This window comes from Fusarium coffeatum (assembly GCF_003316985.1).
Source record: "Fusarium coffeatum strain FIESC_28 chromosome Unknown BRIP53273_contig_53, whole genome shotgun sequence".
NCBI lineage: Eukaryota > Fungi > Ascomycota > Sordariomycetes > Hypocreales > Nectriaceae > Fusarium > Fusarium coffeatum.
The window spans coordinates 123,421-143,641 of NW_022157850.1; the positions used below are offsets into that span (position 1 = coordinate 123,421).

The following is a 20,221-nucleotide window of genomic DNA, read 5'->3' on the forward strand; positions in this document are numbered from 1 at the left end:
ACTTGTTATGGTTGGGCATGCACGGAGAAACTCAATACATAGGCAGGGCACGTCCATTGAATTCAATTAACGTGTCCATCTGCACCCTTGATCTTCAATCTGTCACAATGCCTGGATACACTAATAAGCATGAACCCGAAATAACGAGGGTTATTATGTCTGCCGGGTTAGTGTGGGGTAAATAACCTGAACAGATAAACATCCCTGGGTATGGGAATGGATAAAAATCTCTGTTAATTTCTGTCCGGAATGTCAGTATCGCAGAACCTCGTCCTTAATTATTTGAGAGTTTAGCTTTAATAATTCGTGTTACATTAGAGGTTCCCCTAAACTCTCTTGGCTGAATGACCATCGACGTGATTAGACGGTCTTGCATTTTCTTTTTTTGCTCAACGAGAACAGACAAATTCAAAGCGCCACGGGCCGCTCAACGCTACTGTTGAACTTTACCACATCAAACGGTCCATGAATATCATGGAGGGTAACTACAGTATTTGCCTAGCAAATAAGGATTCATTTCCAATTATATGGCATCCTCTACCCGGCACTAAGGTAGCTTCTGTGTACCTCAGGACTCTTTGTCACGGGGTCTCAGCCAAAGCTGTCCCTCAACCGTCGGCCAAAGGTGATGTCACTCAGTGTCACATGCACTCTCGCGATCGTGCCGTGACACCTCCACGCGGGACGTAGATCGAGAATCCCCAGTTACCAACAACCCTCTGAAACCTCCACCATCCGATGTTGCACGCCCGCGCTATGTCTTGAGCCCTTCTTCCTAATGGACGACTTCACCGCAGAGATGTTGGCCTCCGGGCGACCCTTTGAACATCCCGAGGATCCTCGTAGGCGTCGTGGCCATGATGACGATGACAGCAAGACGCCGGTTCCTGATACCGACTCAAACCCGCCTCCGAATCTACCTCCACGGCCAGAGTCGCCTCCTCAAAAAACAGGCCTTCGTGGAGGCTTGGCGGCTATTCGTCAAAAGGCGAACATACAGGATCGTTTGGTAGAAAAGTATGCTGGGCATTCTGGCTTACCACAGCATCAAGCTCTCCGACTAATTGTATGATAGACTTCTACAACAAGTTATTCCTACCGATGGCGATGACCAGAACGACGTCCACTTTGTGGGCGATGAGCAAACAGCCGCTCAAACCGAAAGACCAAACTTCAATATTACTACCATGTCGTACAACTTCCGCCGCTTCAATGCCCGAATAGGTGTTGTCTTCAAATTCCAGGCTCAAGTCGAGCGTATCTTGTCCTGGAAACAGGCGTCGCATACTCTCTCGCTTCTAGCTGTTTATAGCTTCGTCTGTCTAGATCCGTATCTTCTCTTCGTGCTACCCATCGCCATTCTTCTGCTAGGCGTGTTCATCCCCGCCTTCATGGCACGGCATCCAGCACCGCCAAAAGGTACACTATCAAGTGAGCAAAATGTTGGATATTCTCCCCAAGGACCACCTTTGGCACCTGCGCCGACGGTAAAGCCAGTCAAAGAGCTTAGTAAGGATTTCTTTAGGAATATGCGCGACCTACAGAATTGCATGGATGACTTTAGTCGGGGACATGATCAAGTCGTTGCTTTACTCGTACCGGTGACAAATTTCAGTGATGAGGCGCTAAGCTCTGCGCTTTTCTTATTTCTCACAGTCGGCGGCATTTTCATGACAGTGGCAGCGCAACTTCTCCCTTGGCGGATTATCTTTCTTGTTGGCGGTTGGGGTGTCGTCGGTATGGGCCATCCATACGTTGCGCGCCTTCTCGCTGTCGCCCACCGCGAGCGCCTACAACCGCAGGAGGCCAAGGCAAGATCATGGCTGGATAACTGGATCAATTCAGACGTCATTCTCGACACAAGTCCTGAGACGCGCGAGGTCGAAATTTTTGAACTACAGCGCAAAACCTCTGGGGGTGGTGAATGGGAGCCCTGGTTGTTCTGCCCCTCCCCCTATGATCCTCTTTCACAGCCTCGAATTGCTGGTGAACGACCTCGCGGTGCGCGCTTCTTCGAGGACGTTATGCCACCCGAAGCCTGGGAATGGAGTGAGAAGAAATGGGCACTGGATCTCTGGAGCCGTGAGTGGGTTGAGGAGCGCATCATCACAGGCGTCGAAGTTGAGACAGAAGGCGAGCGCTGGGTATATGACATCTGGGACGAGCGAGATGAGCGTACGGGTGTTGTAGACCTTCCTATCAACGACAAGGGGAAACAGAAAGCGACGCCTAGGCCAAGCTGGGAGGAGAATGAAGATGGCAATGGCAGGAGAGGGGACTGGAGACGAAGACGATGGGTCAGGCTGGTGAAACGTAAAGCAGCTCCTGTGCAGCCCAATTAAACATCTATCATCTTTCCGCAAGTCCTGACAATTGGCCGTTCATATAAGGTGTTGGTGAGGCGGCGAGTGGGCAATGGTAAGCATGCATAATTGAGGTTGAGAAAAAGCTTAAGGCATCACATGGGTTGAAAAGCAACCACTGGTTTAAGATATTAATTAATTGGGTTGATTTCAATTGGCTGGACTACAAAAGTATGTATAACCAAATCCAACGCTGTTTGCAAAGTCATCTCTCCAGAACCCAAGTGGTATCATGCTCAACAGTCTCTGCTGTATTGCAAAATTGGGGTATCGTCAGATATCTCTGACTCCTGCTAGATCATTCTATATGCGCTCTGTTCATAACACATCATATCGGTACCCATAATAACAAAAGAAAAGAAGAAGAGAAACAGTGACCAAGTTTCATAGATTTAGGGAATGGCCATCTTGTCGAGGATCTTCTGGATGCCCTTTGTGCTACCGCGGCCCTGGTCAAGGTCCTCGGCCATCTTGCGGGCTCGCTCGACGAGAACAGCAAGGACTTTGCGAGTGTACTCGAAACTGCCGGTGGACTCCATGTAGGAGACGGCGTAGCGCTTGACCTGGATGTCGTTGGTCTTTTGCTTGAGAATGTTGATGAGCTGAAGATTTGTGGGGTTGGAGCGGATGCTGTGGATAACTGGGAACGAGAACTTGCCCTCAGTCAGATCTTCGCACATTCCCTTATTATGGCTGTATTCTTTGGAAGATAGGTTCATGTAGTCGTCGCGAATTTGGAAGATGAGACCAATCAAGTTGACGAGGGGTACGCAATCGGTAGGACCGTTGGCTTCCGCGGCCATGAGCTTGATACCAAGACGGAATAGACCACCCGTCTTATTGCCGACCATTTCGAGGTAATCCTCTTCGGTAGGGCAGGTCAGGGTATCTCGCCAAAAGAGATCCATCCCCTGGCCCCGGTGGAGGTTTACGAGCTCATCAGAAAATATGGTGATCAGCTCTGGGTTGTTGAGCTTGTGCAGCTCTTGCAGAGCGACAAAGTAGACGTAGTTGGCCGAGTTGATAGTCTGGGCGACACCAAAGATGTTGTGTGCGACGGGAAAGCCACGGCGCAGCTCGGACGAATCTTGTACATCGTCGATAAGGAGCGAAGACTCGTGTAGCATGCCGACGACGCGGGTAATGACCTCGAGGCTTGGTGCGGGCACATCAAGCCAAGCATTGAAGGCGCCGATCAGTTGGGCGCGGAAGTCCTTGCCGGGGTGGCTAATGACATAGTCGTAAGGACCACGAACAACGCTCTCCTTGTCGTGATTCCAAGAGCGCTTAGCCGTGAACTCGAGATCCTCGTGAGCGTAGCGCTCGGGGTCGGGAGGAGGGTTGGGAGCAGCCATGACGCCGTACCCAGGGTTTGCGACTTGTGTCTTTGCTGCTTCTTGTTTCTGGCTCAACCAGTCGCCTTCGGGGACGGGGCGCAAGACGGGTTTAGTTGGGGTCGCGTTGAGAGAGGTCGGGACGCCGTTGCTTGAGGTGCGAGGAGGAATAGCATTTGGAGAGACAAGTGAGTTGGAGACGACGGGCATCTTATGCATTGCCTTGGGCGACAGCGATAGCATGTGCAAAGCTGACGGGGGCAAGGTCTCAGGGTTGAGGGAGAGAATGGGGTCGGCCGTGGGGATCATACGTGTTGCGTTTTGAGTATTTTGGGGGTATAAATAGAATGCGATTCGACGAGGAGAGACTAAGTTCGGAGTCGGAGGAGGGGTTCCGTATGGGACGGACGGATGATAGTCACGATGACGATGGTTGAAGGTATCTAGAGCTGTTTTGTCTAGATGTTTGACTGCGTCCGAGCTGAGCTGGACTGAACTAGTACTGCAGAGTATAGATAGAGAATGCGAATGCGAATGTGATGCTAAAGACAGACGTCCAAGAAAGAGAAGAAACGCATCGAGAGTCGGGAGAGGAAAAACCACTCAGTAATAAACAAATGCCGTGCGCGCGCTTCCGTGTCTTGTCTCGTTTTGTCTCGTCTTGGCGCACAATAGCAAATGATTGTCGGGTAGTTCGGGGGAATCTATAAAGTGGTCGACGTCATTGAGTATCCAGATGATAATGTCTAAGCCTACCGAAAGCGACGATAGAGTGATCATAGAGTTTAGCCCTGCGGTCGCAATGTGGATAAAAAGCCTAGAAATACCACGCACGCGCCCAATTGCACATGCGCTGAGGAGCAGGGTTCAAAGTCCTGCAGCTCTCCAGATTGAGAGTCGAGAGTCCTTGACTTGACTTGGAGGATGAGGTTCACCCAGGCAAGCTGTAGGATTTGTCTTCCATGTGATCCAATCCAATAGAGGGGTGCAAGGTACCAAGGTACGTATTTGTCCTGCGCAGCAAACAGATTTGAGACCTGGACTGTACCTGTACCTGTACCTGTCACAAGCTTGGTGATTTCCAAGGCTCCCGTATTTTTAGGCCACTTTTTGACGCAACCTAATGCAGAGCGGAAGGGAGCTTGGGCATAGGAGCTGGAGCTGGAGCTTGAGGAGCTCTGCTTCCCTTCTCTTTGCTGTCGAAAAGGGAACAAACTTATGGAGGGGTTCCCGATTAGGGTGCTTTAGCGGAGACTGGGCTGGGCTGCCAGGGGCGAAAAGCCCAGATTGAGGTAGGATTGTGGGGGACCATCATGAAGATCATTCCATTCAACTGCAGCTGAAGACATGTTGACGTGATTTCGTATCGATTCATACGTACTTTGATTTGAGGCTTGTGATGATCCGAGGAGAGTATTTTATTGGTTGAAAGGAGGGTAAAACAGCGGTCCAAAGAGCAAATCAGTCTCTTTTGATACCTGCTGTAATCTGCAAGCTCTGAGATGACTGTTGCCTTGGAGTCGTGCAATTGAGATAACTTACAGACAAAGCATTCAAGATAAGAGCTTATGTGAGACGTACAGCAATGTTAACAAATGTTCGTTGCCGTATTATTAACCGTATTGTAAATACAGAAATTAAACAAAGACAGTACATTCTTTGAGATATCAGCTCTCCCTTTATCTATCAACATTTTCCATTTCTCAAATGAGAGTACTCAATGCGTTGGGACAGAACGAACCATACCTCAGCTCATGATAAGATCAGAGCTTGCGACGACTACCATACGACATGTTAAGTAGGCAGTCAGCCAGCTGAAGAACAAGGCGAAGACGAACATGTTGCAATTATGTCTCCATTTTTACATAAGGTAGGCCATGCTCACATGTGAGATCTCGCCATTGATGGATCCAGATTCTGGGGATAACTCTAGATTTCACGTGCGAATTTGAGTTAAATCCAGGGACAACAAGCTGATCAATGGGGCCATGTCATGTCATGTCATCCATGTTGGGCTGAAGAGATGGAGATGACGGCATGGACCCTGGTATTCACGATTATATTGAAGATGTGGACCTACCCGGGACCATCCAATCCTTAAACTTGAAAAGTCAGATAAAAGAGATGGAAAAGAAAGTAGTTTGATCATTGTTTGTATTTGTTTATTGATTCCCTCTAACGAGTCATGCCGTAATTTATTTTCTCTATCGCTCAGCTCAATCGACATACCTATTGATGGACTCACCCGTTGACTCACTCCGTCATGTATTATTCGGATGACTCGGGGGAACTGTACACATACTACTCCTCGAATAAAGAGAAAAACAAAACTACCACGGTCATTTAACTACGGCATATACCGACTTTACGGAGTTAAGAACCTCACTTTTGAAGCAAACGGCGATAGCGTTTAAGAATACCGATATACCCTCAGATTAACAACGTCAGATCCTTCCCGATCGAGCCCCATGGAGTTTCCAGCGGCCGTTGCCAATGTCTTTTCCCACCTTGCCGATTCGCTCTTTTCAGTACCGGCCGAAACATTTGTAATGGACGGCAACAAGATCCGAACCGCGAGCCGCGAAACTTCTTTCTAGTCTCCCAAGGCGAGTGCTAGTAAACCACCGTCCCTTTGGCTTCAGCCTATAGCATAATAAGGACGCCCAAGATATGACGACAATGGTGGAGCGAAAGTGGTGATGCAAAATGATGATCAGGGAAACGTCCCTGAATCTGATTTGTAACTTATTTCCGAGCCCACGAGTATCGAGACACTAACGTTAGGAGAGCGGGAAAGTGTCATTGACTTTGGAAAATTATCATCTACGTAGTGGTGTAGATGACTGGACCCTTATTCTCAAAATGAGATATAAATAAAGTCTTGGTTGTCTCATAGTCTTGGCCATCCATGACATTCGACTCAAGAACATCAAGCCCAGCAAAGATGGCGCCTATACATCGACTCTTCTCATCGGCCAACAACAAACCCTACAGAACCACCGAACTCGAAGATGAAAACCCTCCTTACCTGAACGAGGATGGGTATATCGACTTTTCGCCTGGAGATGTTCGCAACCCACACAACTGGAGCACCCCTAGACGATGGGCAGTTACCTTTTCTGCTGTGCTGCTCGTCCTCAATGCTACTTTTGCTTCGAGCTCTCCGAGTGGTTGCTTCCCATCTATGGCTAGACACTTTGGTGTGTCTGAGTTAGCAGCTGGTCTAACCATCACTCTATTCCTCCTTGGATATTGTGCTGGACCACTTATCTTTGCACCACTTAGTGAAGTATACGGACGACGATGGGTCTTCTACATCACCTTTACTCTGTACCTCGTCTTCAACTTCCTATGTGCCTGGGCACCCAACTTTGGTGCACTCCTCGTCGGCCGTTTCCTTACTGGAACCTTTGTCTCCGCACCCCTTAGCAATGCACCAGGTGTCTTAGCCGATCTCTGGTCCCCTCTTGAGCGCGGCAATGCTATGGCTGGATTCTCTGCCATGGTCTGGGTTGGACCGGCTTTGGGTCCTGTCATTGCAGGTTTCCTTGAGCTCAAGAAAGATTGGCGATGGAGTTTCTATGTGCTGCTCTGGCTTGGTGGTGCGACCGCCATCATCATGCTGACTATCCCTGAGACCCATGCCCCGACACTTCTCAAGAAGAAGGCTCGAAGAATTCGAAAGGCAAAAATTCCTGGATACGAGAATGTCAAGTCCCAGACCGAGGACACAGATCAGTCTTTGTCAACCATATACAAAACTGCGCTTACTCGACCATTCGTCATTTTCTTCGATACCATCTCCTTCCTATGTGCCGTCTACATGTCGGTCGTTTACACATTGCTTTACATGCTGTTCAGTATTTACCCCATCGTGTTCCAGGAGAAACGAGGTTGGAACAGTGGTGTGGGAGAGCTTCCCTTGATTGGCACCGTCATAGGTTAGTTGTTCATGAACGTCTGACGAATGTATGTTTACAGATGCTAACACTGAGATAGGCGCTTTCATTGGAGGTGGTGTTGTCTTGGTTGATACACGCATTCGAAAGAAGAAGATCGAACAAGGCGGCAAAGAGATGGAACCAGAAGACAGATTGCCATTAGCCATGATCGGAGGTGTTGGGTTTGCTGTGACTATGTTCTGGTTTGCATGGACGGCCGAGTATAAGTAAGTATCCCACCATATTCTTCTGGTTATGGCTCTATAAACCTCCATGATACTTCTTCAGAAGGGAAGCTAACATGATTTGCAGCTCCATCCATTGGATCGTACCGACAATTGCAGGAACCTTTCTTGCTACATCCCTGATGCTCATCTTTGTCGCCTACCTGACATACCTCGTTGATGTCTATCTTATGTACGCAGCTTCAGCCATTGCAGCCAACACCATAGCACGATCAGCATGTGGTGCTGCCGCTCCCCTGTTTACCAACCAGATGTTTGACGCCCTTGGCGTCGGCGGTGGTGGTAGTCTCATTGGCGGTGTTGCTACTATCTTGGCTGTCATCCCGTTCTTGTTCTACAAGTACGGCAAGCAGATTCGAGTCAGAAGCAAGTTTGCACCTACCAAGAATAAGAAGGAAATGAAGGAGAAGGACGAGGAGCAAGGCAGTGGTAATGGTAACGGTCGCGGCAACAGACAGAACAGTGTCTTGTCTGATGACACTGGCTCGGATACTACGGTAGCTGCAAGATAGAACGGCTTGGTTGACTAGAATGCTTTTGTTATACAGGTAGATATTGATTAGAACTTGTAATTATTTCTTGATCGATAGGTATGATAAGAAACCCGTCATTTCTGGTACGCCTGTTTGTGGTGAATTGTCAATGCAGCTGAAATCACCTCAGAATATCCTGATGAGGCGACGCGGTATCAAATATCTTTAAGGAGGTTGCGAAAGATCCATAGGGCTATGCATGATACCCAGAGTCGTAATTCGGATGTCAGAGGTTGGAGTATCTCCAACACCCATCACCAATCAAATCCATGACTCATCTTAGATATACATTGTCGCCATTTGAACCTCTTTCCTTCATCACTGAGCTCACCTCTCTCATCTCATCGTAACAACTACAAAAACCTCAAACACTCAGCACAATGACACGAATAGTCGTAGCATTCGACCTCTACGGTACTATCCTCTCAACTGCGTCAATTGCAGGCGAGTTGGAAAGCCTTTACGGGAAAGACAAAGCCCAGTCCATCGCATCTCTCGCTAGGAGATATCAGCTTGAGTATACATGGCGTGCGAACAGTATGGGTAAGTTGGAGCTTCTTCCGAGACATCCGTTGAATAGGGCTGACAGTGTTCAAAGGCACATATCGCTCATTTAGCGAACTCACAAGGTGGTCGTTCCGACAAGCTACGAAGGAAATTGGCGTTGAGCTCACTTCGGAGCAAGAGGAACGTGTTATGAATGCCTACAATGGTCTCGATACGTTCCCGGATGTTGATGATGCCCTTAAGAGGCTGGCAGAAAGCCCCTCTATTGACCCATACATCTTCTCCAACGGCACATTCAATATGCTCGCTTCATCACTCAAAACATCACCTTCGCTTTCAAAGGCAAGCAATGTGTTTCCTCAGGAGAAGCTCGTGAGCATCGATTCAATTCAGGTGTTTAAGCCGGACCCTCGCACCTATAAGTTCATGGCCAAGACAGCAGGCTTAGAGTCGGAGCTTAACAAACTCTGGCTCGTGAGCTCGAATCCATTCGATGTGGCTGGTGCGAGTGCTACTGGGCTCAAAAGTGCATGGATCGATCGCGAGGGAAAGGGATGGAGTGATGGTCTTGCAGGTTCATTGGATGTAAAGCCAACAGTTATCGCTTCTACTGTGGATGAAGCCGTGCAGACGATTTTGCGCCAGTCTGGTGAGTAGAGCGATGATGTAATGCGTAATTAGAATGCCAAGTTATATTATCTGGGGCTCCAAGGTATAATACGTCATATATCTATTCGGTGTAAATGTCACTGTTTTGAAAGATTAATTGCCCATGCTTATACGTTGAAGCACGAGCCTTGAGGGGGGCTGATGTGGGACTCGGCCAAGTGAAGTTATACTTGAGTCTAGTTCTTGATATCGGCTTAGAGATCAGAATGGACATACTCAAAGATCGGATCAAGCAAGATTAAAAAGCCAAGATTTTAAGCCAAGCTCTAAAAATAACTAATTGTATAACCCCGACCATTTGATATTACATTCTTTCGCCAATCGGTTATCCACAGACGATGGCATTATGCCGTTTAATGAGTATCGGCCGAGTATCCACATTCGGCCGAAATGTTGATTAGAAGAGTGATTGAATAGGATTTGAGCAGAATAGGATTCATATCATATTACAAGTATAGCCATTGAATAATTTTCATAGTTTATCGGCAACTAGAATGTCAGTTGTTCTTTTCAGGGTTGGGAGCTCATCAGTTGCCATATAAACATTCAGCATACCAACCTCAATGTAAACAATAATTCTTCCAAGGCACAAGCCCAACTCTTATTTGAGTTGAGACCCTTAGTCACATACCTTTTCCCTATTCCATACCTCATCTCCTTTAGAAACAACTTTTGACATCCTCTCTACCAGGACATTCCCTTCAGCCTCTTCCCAACGGTCTGGATGACAGGACGACAACACGGTCCTAGCGCAGTTCTAGGCCGCAGACCCCTCTAAACGGCCCCTGTAACCCCGGACCACCTTCGGCTTGTGACCCTCTAAACCTTGGAATCTCGGTCGCCGTTGCCGTGCCGATAATCCACCCGCCTCAGTTGTTTGGTTTATCACTAGGTTTATCCACCTTAACGGTCGATCCTCTCTCTGCCTCTTGCGCTCAGAGCTCGAGCTCCGTCACCGTCATTTTCGATCATCAGTTATTTTTTCCATTCTTTTGCTCGTCGTCCGGTCGGGATCGTACGTTGAACACTCTTTTTCTTTTCGAATAAAATAAAATACGAGTACCCAAGCTTCAGTCTTTAGGTGTCTCTTTCTTTTTTATTTTAACCTTATCTTTTTCGGCTTGATAGCTGCCCACTATTCGTCTTTCCCACTTACACAATAACAACAACAACACGATGGAGTCACTACTATCGCTTGCCTTCGACAACCTTTCGTCCTACGATGGACCCAAAGTTCGAAAAGGCCTTCGCCAGGTCGAAGGTCTTCTCGCCCAGATCTGCCTCTCAAACACAAACTCCAGCTCTCGAAGCTCGCATCGAAGCCGTGATTCAGACGATGATGGAAGCGATACATCCACACCGCCCCAGAAGGATCTCTCCCAGCTTTCACGGGATCCCGCTTTCCGAGAATTCTTCAAGTTGCAGGAGGGTTTCGAATGGAATGTCGCAATGCGCATGATCAGCACTCTCGATCGACTTATGGCCAAGGGCGGTGATGGTGGTAACGATCTCTTGATATTGAGCTCTCTTGATCTCATCCAGGGATTATTATTGCTTCATCCTCCAAGCAAAACTCTATTCGCACGAGAACAAAACATGAACGTATGTGGCTCAATAATGTGTCCCACGAAAATATAAACTGACAATGTATAGCTTCTGCTCGACCTACTTGAGCCCTACAACTGCCCCGCCATCCAATCCGCGACTCTTCTCACACTAGTCACCGCTCTTATCGACACTCCCCTCAACACCCGCACCTTTGAGAGCCTCGATGGCCTCCTCACAGTCACATCACTCTTCAAGTCGAGATCCACAGCTCGTGAGGTGAAGCTGAAACTCGTCGAGTTTCTCTACTTTTACCTCATGCCCGAGATCCCCTCGATTCCTCGAGCCGATCAGCGCGATAGCGTTCCCGCTATACACCAGCGCAGCCCTAGCAAGCTAGCCGGTGCTTTTAACGCCGATTCCCGTCGCAAGCGCTCTGGCTCCGATCCCGAAGGAGACATTTATCTTACTACTGAGGAGAAGCAAGAGCTGCTCAGCCAACATCTGAGCAGTGTGGAGGAACTTGTCAAGGACCTACGAAGCTGCGCACCCTTTGGCGGTGTTGTCTGCTAAATACAGATGGAATGAAAAATATTGTCATGGACAATGGGTGTTTTTGTGTTTCTTCGCATTTCATTCGACGATGGGACGGCGTTGCTGGGACTGATAGGCGGCGCCCTTAACATTTCCCCCCTTTTACTTGGCGTGGAGTTCTGAGCATCATCAATCAACTTTGATACACATAATTGTTTATTTCTTTCTCTAGTCGCATATTCAATCTCAAGAATTGGATGGCTCTCTTCGTATGAACGAACTGGTTAGGCGTTTCTAAATAATTTAAAAAAGAATAGAACGGAATGAACCTCTCCTTGTAATATCAATCCTTCCGTGTACCTTTATCTCCCATTATACTTTGCGGTGGCGTCGGAACAATGGACAGCGGGCGATCAGGGGTTATCACTGAATCATTACCGTACAACTCGAACCGGCCGTCTATTGTGTCGGAAAGAGGTGTATGATACAGACTTGGACTGGACATCGGTGATAGCATATCGCTACCATCTCTTGTCGTTGAATCGATCTCGACTGGCGCCGCAATATCGCCTGGACTTTGTGCGTGCATAGGCACTGCAGCGTCTCTGCCAGGTGAAGTGACCCGTGAACTGGCTGGCTCTGTGTATGGCCCTGTTGCAGGATCTGGTCCAAAGTAATCTTGAGTTAGCCCTGACCGGGCATGACTCCCTGATACGTCTGTCATGCCATCACGAGGAAGGGCGTTGCCGTCTCCATCGCCGGAAGCTGACGGTCCTATAGTACTTCGTTGGCGCTTTCGCTTTCGCAGGCACATCCAAGTGAGACCGCCAATGATGATACTTGCTCCCACGACGACACCAACACCAATACCCGCCTTTGCACCGTCTGACAGCTCGTTATCGCTACTATCGTCATCAATGATCGTTGCGTCGCTTTCTGTCGGTGTGGCTGAAGCACAGTATCCCTCACCGCTGACTTGCGTACACACTTGGTCATTGTCACAGCATCCCTCTCCGATCGTGCAGCTATGTTGCGAGGTTGTGCAGCCAGAGGGTATAGGTGACAGCAGATCTGTTCTCGAAGCAGGCCTTGTTGAAGCGCAAACACTACCAGCACGGCACTCAGAGTTGTAACCACAACAGTTCCCGCCGAGACTGCTAGGACAAAGATAAAGACTCGTTTTTGGACATTTACGATTGCAGCAACCTTTTTGCTCAGTGGTAGTTCCACTTGCAGTGGCGGTGCGAGTGCAGTAGTAAGCGGTCGAGTTGCACGGCGAGTCGGAGGAGCAATTCGAGCCTATTGGACAACATTTCGGATCACCACTTCGGTTGACGTAGCAGTAAGAGTCGTTGTCGCAACAGTCATCAGGGAAGCCGATCTCGAGGCCTGGACTATGTGAGTTGAGTAACCCTGCATAGAAGAGTGTGGGACTTACAGTTGTGATGGTCTGAACCACAGTCTCCAGCACGCTTAGCTAGAGGGAACGAGCGATCTATAAAGAATCGTGGCATAAGGTCGCCCGGTGCAGCTTGGATTGCTTCATATTGTCGTGTGTGCGCGATGGTGAGAGGGAAAAAGACGAGATAGATGGTTAAGAACTTCATGGTGGGTGTGGTATGAGCGGCGCAGCACAGCACATGAGAGAATGTATTCAATGGAGTTTTGCTGGGTTCATTGTCGCATCTCGTCGTCTATTCTTTACTCGGTCACTGAATATCACGACCGGATCTACAAGAAATAAAGAAAGGCTGACTGTGTAGAAAGAGCGCAAGTTGAGATGAACAAGAACAAAGAAAAAGAATGAGATGAGGAGCCAAGACCTCAAAAGAGGTCTATGCATGTAAGACTCCATGGGAACCAACACCAACGCCGACGAGGCGCAAGACCCTGCAGGCGAGGTCCATTGTCAGCTGTCTTACCCATCATATTGAAGTAACATCATTGGCTGTCAAGTAGTTGCCAACGTTCATCATCCATTAAGGATTCATTTCCGATTTCTCAATTGTCTGGGCTGCTTAAAGTGTGGCAGAGGGGAGGGCACCGTTTTTGATGGGGCCCAAGTGCTTACATGACATTGGATGACATGGCCTAAATCGGTATAAAACCCGCAAATAGTGAAGAGAGCGCCGCTGATCACCGGAGATTTAAAATTGATATTTATGGTTATGAACATATTGATGGTAGTTGAAGAGGAGGATGTTTTGGATGGATTATGAGGCTGTCAGGTGATAGTCTCTATCAAACGGTTTGTCGATCGATGAGATATCCGGCGAGGTATCCTTTTAGACACACGATTCAAGAGATCAGAATGAAGCGCAAGGGTATTTGAAGGAATTCAGATACTGGGGGATATGGTACATATGTATGAATTGTGTGGCTACTTAAAGTATGACAAACCCTTGTCGTATAGGAATTCTTCTGGTTATCAGATGCTACTGATATGAAACCTTCTTATTTTGCACTTCCTTCCCTCGTTTATATCTTCTCTACTAGTTGTTCCCTGCAATCCGGCTTGATTCTTTGATATCTAAATTTGAAGATGGATCTTACGGCGCATGTTTCTACCGAGTCTGGCTTGCTCGCAGATAACATTATCTTCAGAGTAGCCATGATGTGACAACAACATCGGATTTATTTCTAGATGAATTGGATCGCAAACTCACAATAAACATGCACGAAGTTAAGGCTCGAATTAAGGTGCTTGGAGCCAGTTAGGGGACAATTGTAAGAGAATATGCTTTGGCTGTGGACCTAGATAGGGCAACTTGAGACTTTTGAACGATAGATAAATCGTGTTTCTCAGGTTCGCGAACAGCCAATTGGCTGAAAGCAAGGAATAGGTGTAACAAAAAGACTTCCGTGTAAACTGTCTTGTTATCATACTCAGAAAATCATTGAGATGTGCTTGTATTGTAAAATCTATAACTACAAAAGTCTACCAGGGAGTTAAAAAACACACAATGTCTGTTCGCTTTCTAAAAAGAAAACCAAAATTATCGCGCCTCTCTTTCAATCCTTTCTATGATATCTGACTCAATGCTCAAGTCTCTGACGACCTTGTCTCTCTTAGTCGCTACCTCAGTAGGCTTACCAACTAGACACTCCAAGCGCAGTGATCGCAATGCCGGCTTGACCTGGATCTCAAAAGATTCCAGTCTGCCCAAGATCGTGTCAGTGTGATTTGAATGAATTTGACGTGTCACTGACTTCCAACCAGGCTCTACAACACTGGTGATGGTACAATCCTCGCTGGTTCGCCCAATGGTAGACTGGACACTACCAACTATGGTGGTCCCATCGGCGGTCTTACTCCCGAGACACTCATAGAGAGTGCCCGCGAAGTTCTAGATATTGCTCAGATTGCTGTCGTGAACATTACTACAGAAGGCTCTGGCGGAGCTGGTAGTGTCAATGCAGATCCCGATCGTTTCCTGAGTATCTCTATGGATGCTCATAAGCGTCTCTGCAGTGAGGGTTCGGATATTGTTGGGGCTGTCATGGTTCATGGTACTAACACATTGGCTGATACTGTAAGGAATTTGCCCCTAAACAAAGAAGCTGCTCATTATAAGTTAGGCTTTTGGCGTTGATCTCACACTCAACTGTTCCAAGCCCTTCGTCGCAACAGGTGCCATGCGCCCCAACTCTGCTCTCTCAGCCGATGGCCCCTTCAACTTCTACGACGCTGTTCGAACTGCTATCCACCCCGAAGCTCGAGACCGCGGAGCTATGGTTGCTTTGAACGATCATCTTGTATCGGCATTCTACGCTACCAAGACCAATGGCAATACCGTTTCAACTTTTGTAGCGCCCGATAAGGGGTATATCGCACAGTTCATGTCTGGACAGCCGTACTTCTTTTACTCTCCTGCTCTGCCTAAAGCGAGGAACTACTTTGGCCCATTCAAGCTTGCTTTGCCTTTACCCAAGGTTGATGTTCTTTACGGCTACCGCAAGTCTTCATATGTCTTTACTCATGGGCTTGGACTAATATCGTGATAGAGGGCTTCGACGCGGATCTTCTTTATGCTGCGGCTAAAGACGGCACCAGGTGAGTATTTAGATCTTATTCAACAATCTCCAATCTCACTGACACTTCCAGGGGCATTGTGATCATGGGTGCCGGTCCCGGTGCTCTCAGTGATGCTGCTATAAAGGCAGCCGAAGATCTACACAACCAGGGCGTTGTCACCGTCGCTTCGTTCCGCCCCTATTTTGGACTGGCAGTTCCAACCCCCCAGACGGAGAAGATGTAGGTAAAAACATTCGTTTGTGTTCCATGGTCACTAACGTTTCGGTAGTATCAGCTCTGGAGTCCTGCGTGGAGAAAATGCCCGCATCCAGCTTCAGCTTGCTCTCGGTGCAGGCTACGACTTTGATGGGATTCAGAAGCTTTTTGGGGATGATGTTAGAACAGCTATTTATAACGAGGCCACAGCGTTCTTTAATGGCAAAATGCTGTGAACATTTTCACAGAGTCAAGTCTGATCTATACGCATGCCGCGATTTAGGAAACTCAGATTGCAAACAGTCGAAAACAATTTCATTTCAGTCATTCTAATATCGATAATCCAGACCACGTAAATTTATAAACTCCAAAAACATATTCTGCGCGTCTACACCCCTCCTCTCTCTGCCAAACTTGCCGTCAGCCTTGGCATGGTTCTGAACCCAGTGGTAGGTTTCACATCGTAAGTTCCATTACCACCTCTGATACCGGATGGTACCAGAGAAGGAACGGATGACTCTTGAGTGGCCTCGGGAGTTGACATGGTGCTTCGATAGCTTAGGCTGATTGTGGTGGTCATTGCCATCCTGGGGGTGCGGAGAGAGGTGGTCTCTGTCACCACTTCTGTGGGAATGGGAGTTCTCTGAAGGGGTGTTTCTACAGACTGGTTAGCGTTTCCTTTTTGTGAATACTATGGAGTTTGTACCTGGCGATTCATCCTCATTCTCATCGTCCTCCACAGCAAGTTTTCCATCCTTGTTAAAAGCGGCGCCTGCATCTGCATCTTCCTTGAATACATGACCAGGAGGCTTAAGAGATCGAGTGGGTTCACTGGCGTTGACGATCTCAGTACGAGTCGTAGTCGTCTTGATAGTAGAGGATCTTGTGAGCACGGAGGTGAACACCAGAGTCCTCAAACTAGGAGACGTCTGCGGTACGGAAAGCTTCGCCGTAGTCGGCGACTCCTGCCTCGAGACAGCAGGAGGGCTTGCAATCAGCGTCGGCGCATCGAGCTGTTGGGACTCTACCACCTTTATGGCTGGCGTCGAGGTGGCTTCTATCTCCAGTGCTGGGGCTGGTCCTTCGACGCTCTTGGATGCAAGAGCAATTTCCGTTGTTGGTTGAAAAATTGCCAGCTCGGAAGCTGTAGCAGCTACTTCGGCTAGACCTCTCTCTGTGGTGGCAACAAGAGAAAGGGCTGCTGGAACGTCTTCCGTTGGCTCGCTCGTGAATTGCCTATTACCTGGAGTGCAGTTAGGGTTTCTACGTCTGACGGGCAGGCCACTTACTTCTTCATCTTCAACACACTCGTCGTCATCATCATCCGGTGGCGATGATCCCTGGGTTCCCTCGGGTGCTGGCTCCCCAGTCTGTTCCGCAGAAGCAACATCGCTCGAGAGTGTCTGAAGAACATCCTCAGGACTCTCTACGAATGCACCTCCAGGTAAAGCACTGGTCTCTCCAGAATCCTGGTCACCGAGATCGGAATCGGCGTTGTCATCCTGGATCGCCTCGGTAGGCCTGGCATCCTGTGCTGGGCTGGACTGTGTTTCGGTGGGAGCCTCCGCTTCGCCCGTCGGTTGCACGATAGCATTGTTGGGCAGGTCGTTGGACTGAAGCGTACTTTTGTTCTCAGAAACAGCTGCAGGCTCTGTCAACGCCTCAGGAGCATCGCCATCAGGTTGGTCTTCGGGTAGATCCTCGCTAGGGGGGTTGGGAGATTCATCATTCGCTGTCAGGGTAGGATCTCCAGCCGGCGCAGCCAATGCTGAATCTACTTGGCTGTCGGTTCCTTCTGGTTGTGACTGCCGATCTGAGCCTGGTTGGTCCGGCGCATTTGGAGGTTGCGACTCGAGAGGAATGGCATCTTCATCTGTTGGTGCAGGCAACTCTGGCCGCACGGAGGGGTCAGAGACCACAGGAGGCACAGATGAATCACGGGTGCCCTCTGACTCAGGAACATCAGCCTCGGCTGATTGCTCAGGAAGCTGTTCTGATTGACCATCGCCAGAAGATCCGCCGGAAGAACCTCCAGGCAACTGACCTGACTGGTCTCCAGATGAAGCACCCGTTTCTTGAGAAGGTTGTCTATCCGACGCACCGGAAGGCATCATGCCATTGACCTGGTCATGGAGCCTGCTGATCTGATCTAGCAGTTCCTGAAGAGCTTCCTCAGTTACCTCAACCATATCACCCTGGTCTTCAACCAGTCGCTTCACCAGACTGAGAGTGTGATGAAGTCGATGACCATGATGAGACTGTCCAGGAAGCCCCTTGAAAGGGACTACATTGAGAGACCGCGTCTCTGGTTCATGGAAGATGGCACCAGGTAGGTCGAACGGGACCTTGAGGCGAGGCAAGAGGGCAGCACGGGTGAAGGGGGCGGTTAGGAGGAGGCAAGGTAGGAGACAAAGAAGTATGTATAAGCGTATCATTTTGTCGATTTCAGTGTAAAGTATTGAATAATCAGTGTGCTGTGTGTTGTTCACTTGAATGCAACTCGATGGGTTGCCATGATATATCTTTGCCATGAGCTTCAGGTTGTGACGGAGCAACGCATTCCAACTATTGGAATAACAACAGTCATGTCACGATGTCTCAGTCTCGGGCGGATGTACAATGAATTGATCAACACTTGTTGTTTCACGTCGGACAAAGGACGCGTTTCTCATTCCTGACGATGAGAGAGCGATACGAGAAAATTGTGCGGGAGGTTTCTTATCAAGACCCTGATATGACCCAGACAGGTGATGCTGCGGTGCGGTGATATGTTCAAGCTGGTATTTTGATGTCGTTGCCCAGGAGGGGTTGTTCGGTATGTTGATCTCGGCGGGGGCTTGAGGTAAATATGCCCAATTATTTCACGGTGTATAGTTGATGACGATTTCGGTGATTGGAAATTCACAGTATTGGATGGCATCACCTAAGATTCGGCGGAGTCATGACGAAAGTTCAGGTCCGCTTGGCGACTACAGTAGGAGCCGTCTCGAAGGTTGTACTCGGTACTGACAAAGCAGTCGCTCGTTCTTTCCATCACCAGTCAGACAAATGAAGACACTGGAAGGTTCAGCATTGAAGTTTATGTGATGATGTTCCAGAACCCAGTAGGCGAGTGAGTCATTTGGTGATACTATGCACCAACTGTCCTCAGCTAAGGTTAGTTAAGTGTTAAGCAGATGCCAAAGGTCTGAATTGCAAAAAGAAATGCCAAGTTATTCTGCAGGTGGGTTGACTTGTAGAGTTCCGCCACCCTGATTATTACAGGGGCTTGGTGAGTGACATTGAGCGTCCCCATTTCTTGCTGTTTTTATACCGTCATCGTCAGCTGAACTAAGGGAGGGTCTAAAATGAGGACAAAGTAGCCGAACGAGGGAAATAAAAGGGGACAAAGATGAGTTAAGGTGTTTATCCCTTCAAGGCAGCTTGACTTTTCTTTGTTGAGTAGATTTCTATGTATTCGAATTTTCATACGTGTCATGGTGGCCATTTCGGAGCATCACGATGTGAAGCTGAAAATAAAAAGTTGGATATATTGAGCTTAAATGACTGTTTGAAATGTCGGGCATTGTAAAATCTGCCTTTGCATGGTCTAAACTGTGTTGTAATCATGATTGATACATCGTAGGGGCGATTCGGGGGCTGAAGCGTGATCGAGGGCCCATGGGAGCTTGATTTGAAAGGGCATTTGGTCGCTGAATCGCTCACTTGGCTGGGAGGAGTGGAATAACAATAGAATTCGAGGCAATGCTTTGGGAGAGATTAAGGACATACCGGGGCTCTGATTGGCTGGAAGTAAGCGCACCCTTGCGATGCGGAAGAAAGTGGCGCTAGACCAAATAGAGTAAGAAACTCAGAACGGGCTGGACCTGGCCTGAAATCCCCAAGTTTGCTCGTGCGCTGCGCTGCGCTGCGCTCCTGCTTTGCTTGACAGTGAGAAAGTGCGAGTGCAAAGAAACGCGGGAAACCAAATCAATCCAACCCAACCGATTTTTCACTCCTTGTGCGCCGCCTTCGGCCCCAGCACCAGAATCAAAAATGACAACCTTAAGCAAGACCCTAAATATTCAAGACAGGGCTTTCACTCTGCTCTTGAACCTTTTAACTTGTATTTAACCACCAACCATCGCATCCCCCATCACCATCATCACCACCTGCACCTACACTCGGACTTGGCTGAGATCTCTCCCTCTGCCTACTGTTACTACTCCGGCTACTACTGCTAAGACTCGCTCCACGCAAGCCCCAAAAGCCCACCACCCCTGACCACCACGGGATCACCACCGGGTCTTTGGTTATTTGCCGCCTCTCCCGTAACAAGC

General features: G+C 48.5%; 8 protein-coding genes across 8 annotated transcripts; 5 read left to right on the plus strand and 3 right to left on the minus strand.

Moving 5' to 3' along the window:
• Nucleotides 1-778: 778 nt before the first annotated feature.
• Nucleotides 779-2,342, plus strand: FIESC28_02438 (uncharacterized protein; the record flags this gene model as incomplete). The annotated part of the gene is made up of 2 exons (XM_031156587.1): nt 779-1,017; nt 1,076-2,342. The coding sequence occupies 2 exons, from the start codon at nt 779-781 to the stop codon at nt 2,340-2,342; spliced, it is 1,506 nt and encodes a 501-aa protein (XP_031019368.1).
• A 413-nt stretch (nt 2,343-2,755) lies between these two features.
• Nucleotides 2,756-4,006, minus strand: FIESC28_02439 (uncharacterized protein; the record flags this gene model as incomplete). The annotated part of the gene is made up of 1 exon (XM_031156588.1): nt 2,756-4,006. One exon carries the CDS (start codon nt 4,004-4,006, stop codon nt 2,756-2,758), a length of 1,251 nt encoding a protein of 416 aa, XP_031019369.1.
• A 2,635-nt stretch (nt 4,007-6,641) lies between these two features.
• FIESC28_02440 (uncharacterized protein) lies at nt 6,642-8,395 on the plus strand (the record flags this gene model as incomplete). Its single annotated transcript, XM_031156589.1, has 3 exons — nt 6,642-7,638; nt 7,697-7,865; nt 7,951-8,395. 3 exons carry the CDS (start codon nt 6,642-6,644, stop codon nt 8,393-8,395), a joined length of 1,611 nt encoding a protein of 536 aa, XP_031019370.1.
• A 401-nt stretch (nt 8,396-8,796) lies between these two features.
• On the plus strand, nt 8,797-9,580 carry FIESC28_02441 (uncharacterized protein; the record flags this gene model as incomplete). The annotated part of the gene is made up of 2 exons (XM_031156590.1): nt 8,797-8,959; nt 9,015-9,580. The coding sequence occupies 2 exons, from the start codon at nt 8,797-8,799 to the stop codon at nt 9,578-9,580; spliced, it is 729 nt and encodes a 242-aa protein (XP_031019371.1).
• A 1,188-nt stretch (nt 9,581-10,768) lies between these two features.
• FIESC28_02442 (uncharacterized protein) lies at nt 10,769-11,710 on the plus strand (the record flags this gene model as incomplete). Its single annotated transcript, XM_031156591.1, has 2 exons — nt 10,769-11,194; nt 11,246-11,710. 2 exons carry the CDS (start codon nt 10,769-10,771, stop codon nt 11,708-11,710), a joined length of 891 nt encoding a protein of 296 aa, XP_031019372.1.
• A 304-nt stretch (nt 11,711-12,014) lies between these two features.
• Nucleotides 12,015-13,278, minus strand: FIESC28_02443 (uncharacterized protein; the record flags this gene model as incomplete). Its single annotated transcript, XM_031156592.1, has 2 exons — nt 12,015-13,060; nt 13,110-13,278. The coding sequence occupies 2 exons, from the start codon at nt 13,276-13,278 to the stop codon at nt 12,015-12,017; spliced, it is 1,215 nt and encodes a 404-aa protein (XP_031019373.1).
• A 1,432-nt stretch (nt 13,279-14,710) lies between these two features.
• On the plus strand, nt 14,711-16,138 carry FIESC28_02444 (uncharacterized protein; the record flags this gene model as incomplete). Its single annotated transcript, XM_031156593.1, has 6 exons — nt 14,711-14,844; nt 14,892-15,204; nt 15,251-15,604; nt 15,679-15,725; nt 15,777-15,926; nt 15,976-16,138. 6 exons carry the CDS (start codon nt 14,711-14,713, stop codon nt 16,136-16,138), a joined length of 1,161 nt encoding a protein of 386 aa, XP_031019374.1.
• A 152-nt stretch (nt 16,139-16,290) lies between these two features.
• Nucleotides 16,291-18,337, minus strand: FIESC28_02445 (uncharacterized protein; the record flags this gene model as incomplete). Its single annotated transcript, XM_031156594.1, has 2 exons — nt 16,291-16,559; nt 16,609-18,337. The coding sequence occupies 2 exons, from the start codon at nt 18,335-18,337 to the stop codon at nt 16,291-16,293; spliced, it is 1,998 nt and encodes a 665-aa protein (XP_031019375.1).
• Nucleotides 18,338-20,221: the final 1,884 nt, after the last annotated feature.